The sequence below is a fragment of the Rhinolophus sinicus genome, linkage group LG01, assembly GCF_036562045.2.
Source record: "Rhinolophus sinicus isolate RSC01 linkage group LG01, ASM3656204v1, whole genome shotgun sequence".
NCBI classification, from domain to species: domain Eukaryota; kingdom Metazoa; phylum Chordata; class Mammalia; order Chiroptera; family Rhinolophidae; genus Rhinolophus; species Rhinolophus sinicus.
In genome coordinates, this window is record NC_133751.1 from 167,263,777 (window position 1) to 167,284,898 (window position 21,122).

At 32.6% G+C, this 21,122-nt stretch overlaps 1 protein-coding gene across 2 annotated transcripts in view; it reads left to right on the forward strand.

Moving 5' to 3' along the window:
- The window catches only part of ZNF804A (zinc finger protein 804A), a 262,701-nt gene that overhangs the window by 82,264 nt on the left and 159,315 nt on the right, over window positions 1-21,122 (forward strand). The window contains exon 1 of one of the 2 annotated variants that reach the window (XM_074339012.1): window positions 12,583-12,609. The exons of the other annotated variant lie outside the window; for it this stretch is intronic. Within the exon in view, the coding sequence (XP_074195113.1) occupies window positions 12,598-12,609 (12 nt within the window). The 5' untranslated portion in view covers window positions 12,583-12,597. Of the gene's footprint in view, window positions 1-12,582; window positions 12,610-21,122 lie in introns of those variants that run through there. 2 annotated transcript variants of the gene reach the window in all.

Below are 21,122 nucleotides of genomic sequence, written 5' to 3' on the forward strand. Positions count from 1 at the left end.
TCAGCAAGATATTTTTGCTGCATAAAATCTTGACAGATAGAAGATAGGTAAATAAATAGATACATAGATACATAGATAGATGATAGATACATGAATTTATGTGTGTATACATGTATATATGTGTGTGTTCATGGAGAGAGATTATAGGTGTGTGTTTATATGCACACATACAGAGGGTGGCAAATAATGTATACACATTTTAAGAAAGGAAAAGCTATTAAAATTGTAATAATATATACTGATAACAAAAGATGAATACAAGTCACGTTTGACTTCTGCAGTTACAAGAGGTGCTCAAAGTGATTACCATCAACATCCAGACACTTCTTGTTATGACGAACTACTGCTTGAGCAATTTTGACCAAAGTGTCCATGTGTATACATTTTTTTGGCACCCCCGGTATATATATGATGCACGTCCATAAATATGTAATGAAAAATATCAATAGTATATTTATTTAAAAATCTATTTATACTATAGTATGATAATGATCATTATTATTTTAATTAAATTTAATAAAGTATATGCTTAATTGCAGTTTGAAAAATGCTATTATATGTTTTTAGCTGTATGAGGGGTTGCAAAGCAGTATAATAATTTCTGGAGATAAAATAGATGGCTGATCCTGAAATCACAATACCCAAACTGAGACCTTGGCTACACATCTTACCAGTTGTGTTGCCCTAGTAAGTTATTCAGTTTTCATTATTTTAGTACCCTCATATCTAATTAGGACCAGTAATCATACTCAGCTCATATAATTATTGTGAGAATTAAACATGATAATATGTAGATATGTAGCATATAGAAAGCACTGACCATGTATTTGTTGATATGGTTGCCTTAACTAATCTTGTTATCACTATTGCAGCTACTATCCATAATACTATTACGTCTATTGTCCTGCCTATTGTGTAACACTCTCAACTCAAGCAAATTTGTGTTGAAGGAACAAGAGTATGTCTGAAGCTAGTAATCCTAAATCTTACACACACACACACACACACACACACACACACATCAGTTTACTTAAAAATACAAATGAGTCATTAGTAAAAAATAACTTAGGTAAAAATGTAGAAAAAAAAGACTTACTAATGACAAAGATGTATTACAGAAATATGAACACTTTTTTTTTTTTTTTTTTTACAAAATCTGTGTTTATTTTATCCTTGTTTTGGCAATAAATATGATTTATGTTTGGACATACAGACACAGAAGCATCCAACTTTTTTTTTAGAAGAAATCACACGTATAAAACCTAGCATTATTCAATATTAAAATGAAATGTTTTATTCTATCTTGTTACATATATTTGAGAATAATACTTTTAAAGATGATAAAATGTGCCCCTGATTATAGAGCAAAAATTGTGATATCTACATTATTTTTTATATTATTTATATATTTTTTTAAATTTTAAATTACTACAGTCAGATACTATTGGGAATGTTTTTTACTTGTTTTAAGTCACTTTATCTTCACAGTAATCCTATTTAATAGTTATTATTTTTAAGCTTCATTTAATGGAAGAAGAAAGTGAGCACAGAGAGATTTAATAATATTTTGATTGTTTTATAGCTAGTAAGTAAAAATCCCAACACTACAGTTCACCTTGTTTTTAACATCTGTATTCTGCAATATTTTTCCTATCATTTATCTTGTCTTTGGATGAGATTATTTTCTCACTAAACAGGGTTAACAAAAACTAAAAACATAAAATTTTAACAGGTTAAGCAAATTATATATAATTATAATTTGCTTAACCTGTTAAAATTTTATATTTTTAGTTTAACCAGTTAAAATTTTATATTTTTAGTTTTTGTTAACCCTGTTTAGTGAGAAAAGAATCTCATCCAATGACAAGAGAAATATGTATATATAATTTGCTTAACCAATTGTTATATATATAATAATTGTTCAGGTATTTATATTGTAGTCATCAAAACTTTAAGAATATTTATTAAAAATAGTTATTCACTATTCAATAAAGCAACAATACTGAAAAGACTGACAATGTGTTTATTAAGGGCTTCTACTCATACTACTTATACAATTACTTTCATAATAACCTAAAACTAATTGAATCCTGTTAACTCTAGCCATTAAAAAGATTTCTCATAAATCATTTAGTTTGTTAAATTAAAGCTGATATAAACCCATCCCCTGAGAATGTTTAGAACGTTAGTTTTAATGAAAATGTGCAGAGAAAAAGATATTGAGTCAAATTTATTGTTGCATTACTTTACAATGCCAATTATGTGAATTATGTAGTAAGAATAAATGTATTTTACTTCATGTTTTTCAACATTAAAGATCAAACATTGGCATACTTTTAAAGCGTTTACAAACATAAATGACATATAATTAATTTTATTAAACATTACTTACTTAAACTTAGTTGGTTTGACAGAATTAGTAAGAATGTGATAAATCCGTAATAGTTGCTATTAAAGATCAGTTAGCTTTTCATAATGTAAGTAAAACCTTGTATGTTTACAGGTACACTCATTACACGCATAAATATAAGATGATAAAAATGAATGGCTTTGCCTAAACACTGGCTCTCTTAATGCAGTAAAACAGAAAAGAAAAAACAAACAAACATTTTTCTTTGTTATCACTAGGTATCTGAACTGATGATTTGGGTTACAACCAATAGAAATACAAAATCAATCTGGTTCAAACTACACATGATTTATCATCTCACATAACAGGAAATTTTTAAAGAACTATTTTTTAAGTGTTTTAATTACAGATGACATACAATATTATATTAGTATCAGGTATAAAATATAGTGATTAGAAATTTATGAAACTTATGAAGTGATCACCTCAATAAATCTAGTACCCACTGACACCATACATAGTTATTACAATATTATTGGCTTTATTCCTTAAGCTATCATTTACATCTCCACAACTATGTTGCAACTACCAATTTATCCTTTTTAATCTCTTCCCCTTTTTCACCCATCCCCCCAAAGCCCCTCCTATCTGACAACCATCAAAATATTCTTTGTGTCTATGAGTTTAGTTCTGTTTTGTTTGTCCATTTATTTTAATTTTTGGATTCCGCATATAAGTGAAAGCATACGGTATTTGTCTCTCTCTTTCTGTCTAACTTATTAGAATAATACCCTCTAGGTCCATCCATGTTGTTGCAGATTTCATTTTTATGGCTGAGTAATATTCTGTTGTATATATGTCCCACTTCTTTTTTTATCCATTCACTTAGGTTGCTTCCATATCTTGGCTATTGTAAATAATGCTTCAATGAATATATGGATGCAAATGTCTTTTTAAATTTGTGTTTTGGATTTCTTTGGATAAATACCTAGAAATGGAATTGCTGGGTCCTTCTTTGTCTCTTATTACAGGCTTTGTTTTAAAGTCTATTTTATTTAGTATAAGTATTGCTACTCTAGCTTTTGTAGTTGTTTCCATTTAGATAAAATATCTTTTCCATCCCTTTCCTTGCAGTCTGTTTGTGTCTTTCAATCTGAAATGAGTCTTTTACAGACAGTGTATGTAAGAGTCTTGTTTTCTTATCCATTCAGCCACTCTGTCTTTTGTTTAGAGCATTTAATCCGTTTACATTGAAAGTAATTGTTGATAGATATGTAGTTATTGCCATTTTATTATTCATATTTTTTATCTCTTTTTCTTCTTGTTGTTAAATAAGTCCCTTTAACAGTTCTTATAATACTGGTTTGATGGTGATGAACTCCTTTAGCTTTATTTTGTCTGGGAAGCTCTTTATCTATTCTTTGATTCTAAATGATAGCTTTGCTGAGTAGATTAATCTTGGTTATATGTCCTGGCTTTTCATCACTTTGAATATTTTCTGCCAATCCCTTCTGGCCTGCAAAATTTCTGTTGAGAAATCAGCTCATTATCTTATGGGAGCTCCTTTGTAGGTAACTAATTTCTTATCTCTTGCTGCTTTTAAGATTCTCTCTTTGTCTTTAACCTTTGGCATTTTAGTTATGCTGCGTCTTGGTGTGGGCCTCTTTGCGCTCATCTTGTCTGAGATTCTCTGTGCTTCCGGGCTTGTATATCTATTTCCTTAGCCAAGTTAAGGACATTTTCTGTCACTACTTCTTCAAATAGGTTTTCAATTCTTTGCTCTCTCTCTCTTCTCCTTCTGGTACCCCTGTGATGTGAATGTTGGTACACTTGTTGTCTCAGAGGCCCTTTAAATTATCCTCAATTTATTATTTTCTTCTTTTTTGCAGTTCTGATTATTTTCTGCTACCTTATCTTCTAAATCACTGATTTGTTCCACTGTTTCATCTAATCTACTGTTGATTCCCTCTAATGTAGTCTTCATTTCAGTTATTATAGTCTTTATTCCTGTCTGGTTGTGTTTTTTTTGTTTGTTTTCTATCTCCATTTTTTATGTTTCCTATCTCTTTGTTGAAGTTCTCCCTGAGATGATTGAACATCCTAATGACTAGTGTTTGGGACTCTGTTTGTGGGTAGATTGCTTGTTTCTGTTTTCTTTAGTTCTTTTTCTGGAGTTTTGTTCTATTATTTCATTTGAGACATGTGTGTTTAGCTTTTCATTTTGGCTGCCTACTTGTGTTTGTTTCTATGTATTAGGGGGGATGCTATATCTCTCAGTCTTAGTACTGTGGCCTTCTGTAGTAGGTGTTCTGTGGGGCCCAGTGGCACCTGAGCTGGATGCCCCAGGTATGTCCCTTGTGGGTTTGTCTGTGCCCTCCTTTGAGCCTTGATTGCTGTTGGCATGTCAGTGGGAGGGATTGATCCTCAGACTGATTGGTTGTGAGGACTGGCCATGACGATAGCAGAGGAGCTCTTCTGCAGGGGCTGACCCTATGTAGCAGGATTTGCTTTAGCAGGACTCTGTTTCCTGCCAAATCTGCCCGTTGGGTGTTCCATTTGTGGATGCGGTTGGTTTGTGCTCTGGTGTGGTGTAAAGCTGGCACTGGGTGTGTTGGTGCGGGTCCTCTTAGCAGGGGTTCTTCTGTAGGCTAATGTCAGCAACTTCCTATGCCCTGCCCAGGGCCACTTGGAATGAGCTACAAAGTGATATGCAGATGGTTCCCACTTAGGCTGGGCTTAGAGGTGCCTCGGAAAGGCTAAGCTGTGAAATGAGGCCAGCTGCCACTAGTCCTGAGGTTTGGACTCAAGAGGTATAGAATACACTGTGGTCAGATGCTATTTGTTTGGAAAATTTGTGGCATTGGCCAAGACAGGCTGTTTGTTTGGAAAAGCCACTGTAAGCAGCTTAGGTGTGCTTGTAAGTCGGTTGGGTCAGGGCTGCAGGGAATCACCAAAGTGAGGTAAACAATGTTAGCCAGGTTGATAGAGACTCAGATATGGTGCCTGCCTGTACTTGCAGGCTGGATGGTAGAAGGGCTCAACAAAGAAACAATGGCATCCACCAGCTCCTCCATCCAGAAGAGAGCTGCCCGTCCAGCCCTTGCCCTGAAGCAAGACAATTCAGTTTCTCCCCCTATGTCCCTGGCACCTTTCAAGCTACCGCAGTGTTGGAGCTCAGAGTGAATGGGGCTGTCAGCAAGTAACTCCCTGCACAGGACCTTTAAGAGTAATGCCTGGAACTCCAGCCACCCTCAGTCTCACTCAGCAACAATCACTGCTGGCATTCACAGCCAGAAGTTACAGGGATTTCTCTTCCCAGCACTGGGACCCTGAGCTAGGTAGCCTGGTGTGGGTCTGGGACCCCTCATTCCTCAGGGGGGACCTCTGAAGACAAAACATTCCTTCTGATTTTTAACTGCCTCATGTGGATGTGGGGGGACCAGTCCATTCTGCATCTTCACCCCTCCTACCAGTCTTGAAGTGGTTTCTTATGTGTACTCTTAGTTCTTCTATTCTGCTAGAGTTGGTGGTTCTCAGTGATGTTTTTTCTCTAGTTTGGTTGTAATTTTGATGTGGTCATGGGAGAAGGCAGCATGGTGTTTACCTACTCTGCTATCCTTACAGGAAGGCTTTCCTCACATAACAGGAATTTTTGAGCTTAAAGGGATGTTTGATTAAAGAGATATCACAAATAACATAATTTTCTTCTGTTTTTCTAGCCCGCCATTCTTGATGTTGAGGATGATGATTGCAAACACAACACTTAAATAATATCTCAGAGACAAAGAAGAATTATCTCTTCTTCTTAGCAGCAGACTCACCCTCTCACTTGCACATTTTATTTGCCAGAGCTGGTTTTCAGAACCAATTCCTGGCAAGAGATATGGGGTTATCATGAGCAATGTACATGAAAGACAATCATCTATATGGAAAAAATGTTAGGAATTAACTAAAATGCCAATAATGCTGAATGTACAAACAAACAAACACACAAATAGGGGGAAAATCCAAAATGGCTTATTGAGGTAGTAAATCTCTAGTGCATCTTGCAAAATTTAAACATTTTATCCACATTATTCTTGTTTCATTTCACGATTACTCTTAAAAATAATCTAGTTGTCTAAGGAATGTTAAAAATTATATTTTCTAGGTTTCAATATGCTAGATTAGTTACTGTTGTTCTATGCAAATTTTAGCTAAAGTTGTTAACTAAAATTTTATATTTGGGATTTCAGTACTCTTTATTACCTGTGCAGCATACTTGATGTTGAATGGAGGTCAACTGAATGTTAAACACCCAACAGGCATTTTGAACTTACATGTATGGTAATCTCTTTCCATAAATTACTGTATTTATTTATTTCCCTGACACTGCCGAAAGACTCTGACTTTTCAGACTATTGCAAACCATCATTTTTTTTTTTTTTTTTTTGCCCTTCAGCTTCAATGGTAGAAGAGTTCCTAACGCAGAGTTACTAAATGGAAAAATGCATACAAATAAGAGGCAAAGTAAAGGCAAAAAAAATAAAATTAATAAAATTGTAGAATACTAGATTTAGGAGCCTGGTTATACATCCAAGAATATATGACTATCAGTAAATACTTTAATAAATATATTATATAAACTATTCTATAAGTTTTTCTTTAATATAGAAAAGACCAATTCATTTAATTTGTGATACTGTCATTACTTGTATTATATGTGCCATTATTGTCTTCAGAAATACCGAATTGGGGCCTCATCATTGTCCTTTGCTCTAGATAACATCCCGTACTCATCAGCTTCTTTTGTGGCATGGGTAATTATTTTTTCTTGATAACCTTTCATTGACTGCCAGAAATGTCTATTAGCTTGATCTTCCCTTCCTTATGTAGTTAGCTACTCCTTTAAAGCATAAGTCTGGTCAGATGTAATGATAAGCAAGCAGATGGCTCTAGAGTGATTCTTTTTTGGTAAGGAGATGGCTTCCTCTGAAGATGTGGCTCTACAACTCTCCTGGCCCAAGGTATAATAAATGATTTGTGAGCTTGTACAAGATGCTTTTTAGTTCCATATTGAAGACAGAAAAAAATGGAACATAAACACTGATATTTAAGAATAAAGAACCTGCATTTCTATGAGAATACTTCATTTCCTGAGAGCAAGGGTAAGGAATATATGGGTAAGAAATTGAGTTTATATGAAGGAATAGAATATTGTTAATAACTGCCCAATTAATACACTTATGGGAAAACCGAAATTATAAAATTAAATTTATTTTGTTACAGGGTTAATGAAACTCCTTATGATTGTGTTAGGGACATTTACTCATGGCATATAACATCTATAGACCATTGTACATACGAAGACTGTAATTTATTTTATTAATGAATATTGTGTATTTGCATGATGAAGTGAATGATTATTGTGTATATCGCTGGAAGTGGTTGAAGGTCAATACCTAGTTGTATTTGATTTATTCAGCATTTATTATTATTTTTAAAGATTTATGGAGAGTCAAGTCAGGAGAAGAGGTAAGGCAATAGTGAATGTTGAAATATATCAATATGTTGTAATCTTTGAGGAAATGAAAATATGTATTGTGATTCATACTTGTTTAAAGGATTTATTACAATGACTAAAATTCACTACCTGTGTGTGAAAGGTAAAATTGTAATATTCAATGTATTAGAGATTACCAGGAGCTGGGAAGAATGGGAAATGGGGATAATTGAGGCTTAATGGTTAACAGTTCTGCTATGGCTAATAAAAATGTTTTGGAAATAGATAGTAGTGATGCTTGTATAACATTGTGAATGTAATGAATGTCATTGAACTATATACCTAAAAATAGTTAATATGGTATATATTTATGTTATACACACTTTACCACAATAAAAATTTTTCAGACAAGCATACCAAATATGAAGACACGTTTATGAACATATATTCAATAAGCACTTCTAAGTCACAGCATAAGTACAACATAAAATAAATAGTAGGATGAATCATGTACTCCCACTGGCCCCTCCACCCCCATTCGTCTCTGTTGAGGATGCTTAGCAGGGTTTGTATGCAAAGATTATGTACTGATGGGGTAATACTGTGTCTCTGTCTGTCTTTCTCTGTTTCTCAGTCTCTCTCCACAGTAAATTCAAAATATATTATAATATCTGATATACAGAATTCACATTTTTAACAATAAGCTGAAAGTTAGGATAACTTTGCCATTCTTGTTTATTCCAGTATTTTAACCTTTTTTGTTGTTGTTTTTTACATAATTCTGTGCTTTAAATTTTCCTTAGTACATTATGCTTCAAAACCATTTTTAATGTTTACTTGCCTAGGGGTATAAAATTGTTTTTGTTCTTTGGAAAAACTCATTTTAGTGGTAAAGCATCATGAACAATTAAATGAAATAATGATGCATCTTGGTGGTAAAAGGAACATTTTAAAAAGTTATAACACACTTAATGATACTTCTAACCACATTTTTAAAATCTCAATTTGAAGTACACTACGTCTGTCTCTTTTCAGAAAAATCAAAAGAAGATATGTATTATAGACTGAAGTGTATGTCTGATGCCATTAAAATACTTCTAATTTTTATGGAGATCTAGATATTTTCTCTCTAATAACTAACAAATGCATAGAATCACATACATATGGATATGGATGTACACTCTATATATCATAATCAAATAGCTAGTAGCATTAAATAAACACTTGCATGCACTGATGGACATAAGGAATATGGCATCGATTGGGTAGTGTGCCATCCTCTCAAGCTTTGAACTGATTGCTGCTGTATAATGTTAATTATTTTGAAAGTCAAAGCATCTCTCACTTCAAAATATTTATATATTGAACAATACTCCAAATATGAGATTTCTCATTCAATTGTATTCCAGATGACTGGTTTTCAAATGGCATTCACCAAAAATATCTCCAATAAAATAAAAATAAAGTTGGAACTAACAGGTTGCTATTCAAGTTTTAGTTTTGCCCTTTAGTAATTATGTGGTCTTTGGAAATACATGCAGTCTCTAAGTAACTTCATCTATTGAACATGTACACTAATGGCATAACTAGAGTTGCTAAAGGAATTTAATAAGGGAATACATTTGGAAGCTGTTTGGTGAGTAATAACATATTTTAAGAAAATAGAGTAATTTAAAAAGTTTGGTCATAATACTGGAGCATTGGTTTAGGACAAGTTATATCACTACGTTCTAGAGAGAGGTGATTTAAACTTTACTATATTTGAATATGTAATATAATTAGGCACAATTAATGAGATTTTTATAAACATAAAATCTTTAGCTCATAATATAACCTGTTTATATTTAGAGTACTGCCTTTCCATATGACTTGCATAACAAAAACAGAATATGTGCAAGTGGCTCCTTATAATTTTTCTAACTTCTGTTTCTTCTCTTATATTCTGTATGCACTCTAGTATAAAACCCATGGCTATATGTAAATCAACATGTAAGAATAAGAGAATTAGACAGTTATGCATTAGATGGCATGATTTTTCTTTTTCTTGAATGTATATATAGAAGTAGAATATCCCAGATTTTTACAGAACAATTTTCCTTAAAACAATATCTATTTATAAAATATCTTTTAAAAATAATTAGAAATAAAACAAATGTATAAATTTTCTAATTAATAACATGAATTCTAAGAAGTATGAAATTTCATAAGCAATAGTGTATAGGAAGATCTTGAGTAAAAAGTAATGTTTTTCAGCCAACAATAATATAGCATTAGGTTAGGAGTGCCTCAGTAGAAAAATGTGGTGCCTTGGAAAAAAAAAAAATTAAACCTACCATGAATTTATGAAGGATGAATGGTGACAGGACTATTGTGCATATGTGTATTTTTGGACCCAGAATTTGACTATCATAGAACTGTGTATTTTGTAAAGACATCAAGAAAGCTTGATTACGTAAGGTGATTGCCTGTACCTTTCTAGTCATCCATCAAATCATACTTGCCCTGCATTTTACTCAGTTATAAGTCTTGTGTAATGACACATGAATAATTTGAAAAAAAAAAAAAAGAAGTGCTCTTTAATGAGTTTAAGTGAATTGGCAATAACCTGTTGAGTTAAGCTATAAGACTCCTTTTTAGTAAAATGTTTTAACTCAGAGGAGAAATTCTAATGATGGAAATGTCTTATGAAATTGTTGGCCACTAGGTGAAATACTACTCAAATTATGCCAGAGAAATAGTTTTTAGCACTCCTTTACTAAGCCATTCATTACATCAACAAATATTCACTAAATGTCAATTTTGTAAAATAACTGAAGTAGTCCTCTCTTACCTAACTTTCAATTAAGATGCACTGGTTAGTAATGTTATCACTAAAAGGGACCATCTACTGAAACCAACATATCTTTGGAAACATGTCCAATTTTACTGTGGGTGGTTTAGAAAAGTATCGCTCCTATGTTTTCTCTTGCATTTATACTTGTATAACCATGCATTTAGTGACTATAATCTTATAAGCTTTGTGTCAGCACTTTTGAAGAGATGGTCATATTTTATTTAGTGTAATTTTAACCAAATGATATTTAAGACCTATGTTAGTATGTACATATTTATGACAAAGGACAAGAGAAGAGATATTCACTCTGATATTTCAACTTGCTCAGCACAGATATCCTCAAAAGCTTTGCCTATCCCTTTCTATCAGAAGTACCACTGATAAATTAGAGAAAGACTACCAATGCTAGAATAAGCTAATGCACTACAGAATTCATGTTCTTTTTGTTATGAGCTAATCACTATGAGATATAAAATCATACACAAAAAAGATATATTCTAAGTGTTGATATTTAAATTACAGAATTAGATTGTATTTATTTTAAGTTTTCATTTGTGAAATGTCTCCTCTATTTAGACAAATTAGTTTACAAAAGTTAATCTATGAGGTGTGATCACAAACTACCGTGAATGTTTAAATAAAAAAAATGAAAAAAGTATAGTAAAAGACACATTGTCATTAATCCCCCCGGAATACTCCCAGTTGCTTTGACACAGTTATCCCATCATCCTTGCCACTTTCTGAAGCTGTTCTGGAAGTCCTCTTTCCTGCGTATCTTCAGTTGCGCTGTCATGGCTACTTTAGTGTCCTGAATTGATTCAAACGTTTTCCTTTCATTGTCATTTTGACTTTGGGGAAGAGCCAGAAGTCACATGAGCCAGATCTGGTAAATAAGGTGGATGAGGACACACTATAATATTTTTGACTGAAATTGCCATACCAGAAGCAATGCTTGACAAAGAGACTTTCTGTTGTGATCAACAAATGTGGTGAATGCCGCTGCCTAGTGCCATCAAATGAAAAGGCAGGGATCTTCAATACAGGATGTCGTGTGTCGAACCTTAGTAACAGTGTGTGTGAGAAGTTTCAACTTATTCAGTGCAGTCAATTGAGTGTGAGCTATGGTTGACGGAAGGTGTATTTTAAAGTGTGCCATAAATCATGGACCATGAACAACACATTAACAAGATTTGGCAAACAGTTTCATCTTCCATCATGACATGTTCCATGTCACACATCACTTCTGTTATATGACAATTTCTGTCAAATAAAGGCATCACGGTGTGTCCTCATCCACCTTATTCACCGGATCTGGCACCGTGTGACTTCGGGCTCTTCCCCAAAGTCAAAATGATTCAAGACATCGAGGCAGCCATAAGAGCACAACTAAAGACACTCAGGAAAGAGGACTTCCAGAACTGCTTCAGAAAGTGGCAAGAATACGGGATAAGTGTGTTTGAAGGGAGGGGGAGTATTTTAAGGGGATTAATGGTCATATGTCTTTTACTGTAATAATTTTTTTTATTTAAACATTCACCATATTGTTTGATCACACCTTGTACTCATAAACACATATATAAATGTATCTAACCACAAAGTTATACTTCCATGTGAAGTATTTTCTGTTTCTAAAATAAAATTCCAGTAGTTTGATTTGAATATAATATTGACATAAGCTTCCACTTTTAATCTGACTGCTATTTAAAATAACATTTATTCTTGTCTCAATATAGGTAAGAGGGTAGAGCATAATTAAAATCTGTATAGTTCTATTTTATTAGTTATTTTATTTTGGAGATGTATATTGCACATTTTTTTCTATATGTCTCTTTAAGAACTGTAAATGAGAGAACAGTTACCCTATACTGTTGGAAATGACAGTTGGAAGACATAGAACTGAGTAGAACACAGGGAAACGATCCATACTTTCTGATGGGAGAAACAGTGAGTGACATTTTAAAATATCCTCATTAAATGAACTGCACATAAACTGATTTGTAAGTGAAAGATAGTTTATAAAGGTAATAATAGATGTTACTTCCTGTACAATGGCAATTGAACTATATAACCTACTAAAAGATTGTATATTTAATTTAGTATACCTTTATCTAGAAAAAATACTAGGCATAGAAATATATTTCAGGAAACAAAGCTGTCAAAAACAGTTATTCAACAATATGTCTCTCCGTACACATTAATTGGTGTGTGTGTGTGTGTGTGTGTGTGTGTGTGTGTGTGTGTGTAAATCCAGAGCACAGCAGTTTATAGCAGCAAGACTTCACACACACAGATTCAGCACTTAATTTTTATTAGAAAACCCTGTCTTCTCCCATGGTGTGAATGTGTCTGCCTTAGGACTAGCACCATGTGTTGAATTTATTACAATCTTTCATAGGATCCCAGGAGACTTTATTCACAGATGTAGATTTATTGCCAACCACCCATAACTGTCTGTTTGGCCTTTATTGTGAATACAAAGACTAGAAATTATCCAGTGGAAATCATTCATAGCAGTGTATTAAAAATAATAAGCATTCCTCCTAGTCGGTGATGATGGAAGTATACAGTTTCTCACACTTGACTCTGTTTTTGTGGCAGCCCCAGGGTTTATGTGTAGTATCATGTGTCCTTTCAATGTCTCACAGTAGAACCTGAGTTTTTGCAGCTTCAAAGAAAGCTGGGGGATGCTGGTACCATAGATCTGTCTTTTTTATTGATTTTCCCATAAGAGTATTTAATTATTCAGTGAAGGATCCATTTAACAATCCCATCTATTTTTAACCAATTAAGTTCACATTAAAGATTTACCAATACCATTCTAATAATAGCATGTTTCATGGCATTTAGCCAGCAAATACCCTGTACTGAGATTCTATATTGTATTGTGGATATAAAAATACTAAGTATGATTTCAGACAAATAACAAAAATATACATAGTTATTACCTTGTAATTGCCTTATGAAGAATGACTGCTTTAATTATTGAGGTGTTATAAAACTGTATGCCTTTTTGACATTCATAAAAATATTAATAAATTAAAATATTATTCCTATAGGAGTAGAATTCTTCAGATGTGATATTACAAGTCTGTAAAAAGTGTGATCATATAAGATTAACGGAGGAAATGCAATAATAATTTACTGTGTAGTCAGAACACATATATTATTTCTGCTTAGCTGCCAAACATGTTTACTAAAATGTAGTCTTTTTATTTCTTCACATTATTATATTCCTTTTATTGCTGGAAGAAAAATCTAAGATTAAAACAATTCATTAGAATAAGGCATTTTCAACTATTTTTTAAAAGGGTCATAGAATTTAGGAGTTGGAAGATTTTTAAAAAACCATACACGAGTATTACATATACTTTATAAATAAATGAATGCCCGTAATGGCTGGTGAAGGTAACCTAATGTTAATAATATGACAGCTACATCTCAGACCTTTCTGTCTCTTAGTCCAGGGTTATTTCTACTTATGTTGTATTTTATAATGCAAAACTCATTATTTATCTGTTTTGTTGCCCTCAGATGCTGTTTTCTCTGAAGCCTAATTTCATAATAAATATTCATACAAGCAGGATATATTCCAATTGGCTCCTCTTACTTCCTATATACCCAGGAGGAAAATTCAACTTTAATTGCCTAATTGACTTCCAGTGGGTTTATACCTTAGCTCTGACATATATTTAGTTTTAAATCTACCTAAAAATAACACAATAATTTTCATTTATGCCTATACATTGGTTTTTCTTATTTTTTTCTTCTTTCTTTTTTAAACTTGCATGTAGCTAGTGTTTCCCTATTGAAAAATTATTTTCCTATACCTCTTTGTCTTCTTTGGACTCCTGACTCTGCTACATGTGCTGTCAGCCTGGAGTCAATGGATGCCAACATAAAAAAATAGCAAAACAAAATAAGTAAAACTCTCAGGTGTTCAACTGTTATGAGGACAAATTCAATGATGGACCTAACTTTATCGTTATACACTGGAATTACTAAAGTAAGATTCTGTTACAAACTGCAAATGTTATGAACATTTCAGTGTAAAATGGAGACTACTACAGTTATTTCACAAATGCTATTCTCTTGTCCATAATTAACTTCTTTTATCAGTTTACTGTTTACCATTCCAGAACTAATTTTTTGTATTATGCATATCTCCTGTATATTCATTACTATTGTTACTGTTACATAACATGCAGATATTATATACATATATATATATACTTACATAAATTAATCAGTATATATGTGCATATGTATAGTTTTGAAATATACATTTAATAACCTAACAGTATATGATTGACATTAACTAAGGTTGGCTTTCCTAGAAATAGAGAGTTTGATACAAGAATTCAAGTGCATATGACTTATTGAAGGAACGCTGTCAGGAATAGGATTATCAAATTTTGTAAAAAAAGAAATATGGTATTATACATCTATTGAAATATAAAGTGAATCGTTGTTTTAAACATATTGGGCATACTTATTATAAAGTAACATTTTTTTCCTGAAATTTAGATTTATCTCAGTCTTTTTTATTTATTTATTTTTTTAATATGATGACCCTAATCAGCAGAGAGGGTGTAAAGAAAGACAGGGCAAGGGAAGGAACTAGTCAAGGAAGTCAGTTGGATTCTACCTTCACCCTGATTCTGTGGAAAGCACTGATTCTATGGAAAGTAGGAATTATGCTATGAAGCTGGTCGCACATTTGTGCTAACCTTGTGTGCCAGCATCACCCGATCACTGGCTTCAGGTTATATGGGATCGGGGTGGAATTTGATGTGAAATAACCTCTTGGATGGGCAACTCCCATTCCAACAAGGGCAATTCTCTAGAGGGCATAGCTTTGAGACATTAGTGGGCAACAATCACATTAAATACAGACATGTTTATGTGCTCATGCATAAAAACCTACAAACATACCTCATCTACCTTTCAATGGAAATACCTAGGTTTATCCTATCAAACGGGTATAGATTATCAACATAACATAAGGAATGCCTTCTGATAGCAGGCATTTAGGGCATCTCATAATCAAAAGTTGGATTTAGGCTTGTTACTGTTTTTCATAGTATCACCTCTTTGTCTTTTAGAATTTGTAATAGTTTTACTAATAATTGAGACAGTTGGCAATCTCTGCTTATTATTCTTCCAAATTTTAGATTGCATGATGTGTTGACCAGAGTTAAATGAATAGTTTATTATCTGTTCCCAATAGTTATGTTTTCTATAAATCAGTTGCAATTTGTATATACACTATATACTGGAGTAACCAATTACATTATAATATCTATTGGGTTGTTATATTACTATTGATGAGGAAATTTCATTGCTGTACTTCTATAATACTGTTAATTTCAAAGGTATTATAGCTCTTACCAGAATATGATACATATATTGGTCTCTTATGCCAAACAACACCTTCCTGGTCAAACGACAAAATAATTGGTTTTGACGCAGCTGAAAGCAGGTCAAAGAATACTTTCCAGCAAAGGCAAGATTGTGTTAAGAAAAAAAAAAAAAGGGGGGGAAGATCAAATGAATTATGCGTTCAGAAAAAATAAATTTCAAATGATGTAAAAAAACAAGGAATAGCACCAATTCAAGCTAGGATTGAAGCCTCGTGTATATAAAATCAAGTTTAGAATCTAGTGGAGTAAATCTACAAGACTTAGGGCAGGTTAGAAATAAATAATAAAAGTTCCAGGTTATATTAAAAAGTTTAGATATATCTGGGATTGCCTGTATTGAATTTCTGGAGTTTGCTTTAAAGAACCAAAGTTTTAGGGGATGCCACCTCACCCATATATAATGTGTTATAAAATACTTATTTAGGAAATGCAATATATTTCAGTATACTTCCCATCAAAATAAAATTTTTATATCATCAAATAAATCAATTAAATAATCTTTTAATAGTTTGACAATATAAGTTGATTATAAATTAACTTATGTTTCTTCATGGGAAACTAAAATACAAAAATATGCAGGAAGAAATCCACCCTTGGTTAATCACTCCAAGAAACAATTGTTAACCCTTTTTGTCTCTTTCTGTCTTCTTGTAGTGCATATCATTTTTACATAATTTCAATCAAATGGCTTATATAAAATTATATATGCTGATTAAAATATCTGTCCTGATTATAAATAAATATTTCTTTATTGCTAGTAATTTTTAAAATGTAGAAACCAATGAAATGAAGAAACCTAAAAGCCTAGAAAAACAATTGCTATTTGGGTATTTTTAGGTTGTTTATTATTCAACATTTTAAAAAACAGGGATTCTAGTAATTCAGTGTAAACATCATTAATATAAAATATTACTAATTTTTACAATGAGACAATGTTATGATGATCTCTTCATATGTGAAGGGGACAATGTATTTTAAATGAATTCTATTAAAGCAAGTCCTGATTTTAAAATCTAGTTATCATTTCAAGATTCAAGATTTAGAATTAAATAGCACATAATATTGATTTAAGAGGTCATCAACAAATCAATAGAACCTATGAGATTGGTGAAGGGAATAATGAAGCTCAAGGAAGCCATTTTAACATGAAGAAATGAGGAAGACAAAAGCAGCCGAGTCACCCCCAGGGTGTCATACCTTTGTTTCTGGTCATGGAATCTATATGAGATGATTACAAAATCCAAACAGATTCCTGAATATGATAATTAACAAGCACCACTTATGCTAAAAATGTTAGAAAATGTAGACTGCATTGCCAATTTTATAATTTTATCCAGTCAGATCATGTGTAAATCTAAATACAGAATTAAAATCATAGAATAATATATTTAATTTTTCATAAGAATGGAAAAACACTAATCAAGATACAGTAATTCAAAGTACTAATACTTATCAAAACTGAGTGTTTAGCTGTCCTTCTAAAATTACATAATGTGAGAAGCTACCACCAGAAAAATGATTCAAACACATATTAAAATTGAGCAAGTATGCCTTTCATTCTATAATATTTTAAAAGTTAGTTTTCCATTTGAAAGAAGCTTTTAATTTAAGAGATAGAAGAGAGTATAGAGATCATCTGTCTAGTTGGGTGACTTTTAAACTATCCTCAGTAGAGCACAGAAATTTCACAAAAAAGACATCAGAGTATGATGTTGATTTTCACTGGGTTTCTCTAGGTCCTTAGCTCCCTCTTGAACCAAAGCATGTCTACTTAATATCCCTTATGTATTAGACTTTTGTGTTGTATATTATTTTGGGGGAAAGGTTTTAGTTGCTTTAAAAAGGAGGTGAAAATTTCAGATTTAATTTGGGTCTATTTTATGTCATGTGTGCAAAATTTAGTTAGTCCAGTCAAATACACACACTGGTTTACTCAAAACCAAGACTACGTCTTCTAAAACTGCTAAGTCCTTTCAACTGCACACCTTCATTGTCTGTGTGGATTTGAAGACCTAAGTATAGTAAAAGTGATGGGATAATATTCTCTTTACCCTACCATATTAATGTATGTGGGATATATAGTCCAGTTTGGGGTACAGAGAATATGAAGAAGTCAACCATTATAGGTTAATATTTTTAAAATTTTCAAGTTAAATGTTAATCACCAAAATTCATTTCTGTAGATGGGGAAATTATAACCTTGGTAACTTCTCCTTTAAAGCTGAAAACTGTTTTAGTCATATTGCTCAAAAAGAAATATATCAGTACTGTCATTTAAACCATAAAATCACTCAGCAGCCTAAAAGTGAAAGTTCTTGTTGACTGAGTTAATCTCCTCTGCCTGAATCTTTGTACATTCGTCTGTTTTATGAAGGGAGGATTAAATAATTCTAAATCATCCTTTCCAGTATGTATTATTTAGGATGCTTTATACTGCCAGTGGCAGGAAATGCTCATTTATACTGGCTTAATCAATGAGGAAATTTATTACCACAAAACAGAAATTGCAAAGATATAGTAGATTCTGGGGTGTGTTGACTCAGCAGCTCAAATAGATGCCACATATGATCCAAATTTCTCTATTTGTCAGGCTCGGCAGCATTCTTGGCTAGTAACAAGATGTCTGAGAAAGTTCTTATGTGTCATATTCAGACCCAATAATGTCTATAGTTAGAAGAAAAAGTAAAAAAAAAAAAAAAAAAGAAGAAAAAGTAGATGTTCTTATGACTTTCTCATAGAAGATAAGAATGTTTTTGTAGGAACAATCCAGCTGACTTGGCATCAAGTCTGATAGATTAGAGTTGGCTCACATGAATATTCTTATACCAGTCAATAGCAAGGAAGAAGAACTGAGCCAACTATGGCCACTCTTGGGACTGTATATAGGTTCACTTTACCAAGAAACACATAATGGTGCATGAGGTGCATGATGGTGGACACCTGGATAAAATTGGGAATCTGTGACTAAAGAAAGAGCAGGGATGGATGATGATTAGGCAAATATCTGTGTCCACTACACAATGCTCACAAATATGGCTATATTTATAATCAGCAATTATGAATGGTAATGAGATCAGACAAAGTAAAACTAATCTGAATTTGAATAAAGTTCTCAAAATATCATTCTAGGCATTCCTACCCAAGCTTCTCTAACCATTTAAACCTTTGTTTTAAAAATAATGGAACAGACTTGCATCGGTAATACTAATCTGAATGCTTTCAATGAGTTAAATATTTAGGCATCATAATGCTTAATGATGCGTTGGTTAGAGAGAAAATTAAACATTGGATCCAAGTAACCAAATGACCACATCATATTGGCACAAAAAATGACCAAAGCTGTCACCAAAGCACAGACCTTTACTGTCTGTGTGGACTTGAACACTTGAGCCAACTCTTATGTTACCATGACTTAAGTAGTTTCAGCAGAGAAGCCTGTGTAACACTGAGCGGCCTCTTAGGATAATTAAAAATATAGTCCTGAAAATCAAGTTAATGTTTCCATGATCACCATACAAAATAATTGCACTGAGCAGACCAGATGAGAGCAGCTAAAATATAAAACAGAGAATTATAAACAAAGGTAGACAGCATTTACCGAATCCTTATTGTGTGGTGCCAAGCAATTTTCTTAGTGAACTAAACATCTGCAACAAATGTAGAAGGCAGGTGCTGTTTTAAGTGTTGTCATACTCATTTTATAGATGAGAAAATGAGTCAAAGAAGGGATAGGAAAGCCATGCAGTTAGTAAGTAGGAGAGCTGGTACTCCCACCCAAGCAATAGGACACCAGAGCCCACAAGTTGTAAATACTATGCTATGCTGCCTGTAACAGAAATGCAAGGAAGAAGTAATATGTAAGTTTAATATGAAGAACTGGCTTCATTTTGAGAAGAGAAAGGGACTTATGTACCCACTTAAGAAAGGATATGGCGAAACTGAATTATTTTATTACTCTAGACGATATAAAATGAACTTACATAAATTATTTTAAAATGTTAAATGATGACTGTTTTCTGTTTGTAGGATAGTATGTGCTTATTTATTCAACTGAGAAATCTTTTAAAACCATGTTGCTTCAATTCATTCCCAGATTACATAGTTGTTGTAGAATATGAATATGGAAATGTATTTGATGTAATTTCATAAGAATAGCACCAGAATTCTAAAATCAAATTTATAAACTTATTTTAAAGCTGGGTCAATTTTTTTCCTGCTAAAAATAATGTCTAACGTTTTTATTAGATGCACAGTTGGCCTAACGAATACACAACTGATGTTAAATATATGAATGATTGAATGAGTAAATAAATTTAACTTAATAGATTGGTAGAACAGACTTCTGTCAGTCCTCCAGTTTCACATTATATCTACGAAAAAATATTTTGTGTATTAAAACTATTTTTCAGGACACTTGGAGCTTATATAAGTCCATAATCATTCCAAGGTTATAGGCAGCGTATAATCAAAATCAAACACTGAGACTCATATGAAGTCCATTTCAAATTGATGACAAGCTAAAAAAAAAATAATGATTGTCAGAATAACGAGCAACATATGTTTGATATAGGTTTAAATCATGAAGGAAATACTTAAGAAATGACATCAGGACAGCCACAAGTTTCAACCTGTAAATTCATTCAAAAGCAGCCTTGAATAATATAAAGGCCATGTGAAGATAACAATTTCTAGAAAACAAAAATCAACAAAAAGACCAAACTGGTAGAAACTGCCTTTGGAAATGTATCATGTGTGAGAGGGTGGCAGTTCTCACTTCACGTGGGACATTGTCTAAACCAAGTTAGAACTGCACCAGCAAAGAACCTTTAAAAATTTCAAACAGTAATTGAATATGTATATACAATTTGGAATACATACTTGGTCACTAAAGAGATAAAGAATGTTTTTGTCACGTTTGCCCTTTTGTATTGGCATAGGTATTAATGTGAAACAATGATTAAACTCTTATAAAATAAATAGTTTTATAGTGAATAGAACACCAAGAGGCACAAAAAAGATGTTACAATAGAATACAAC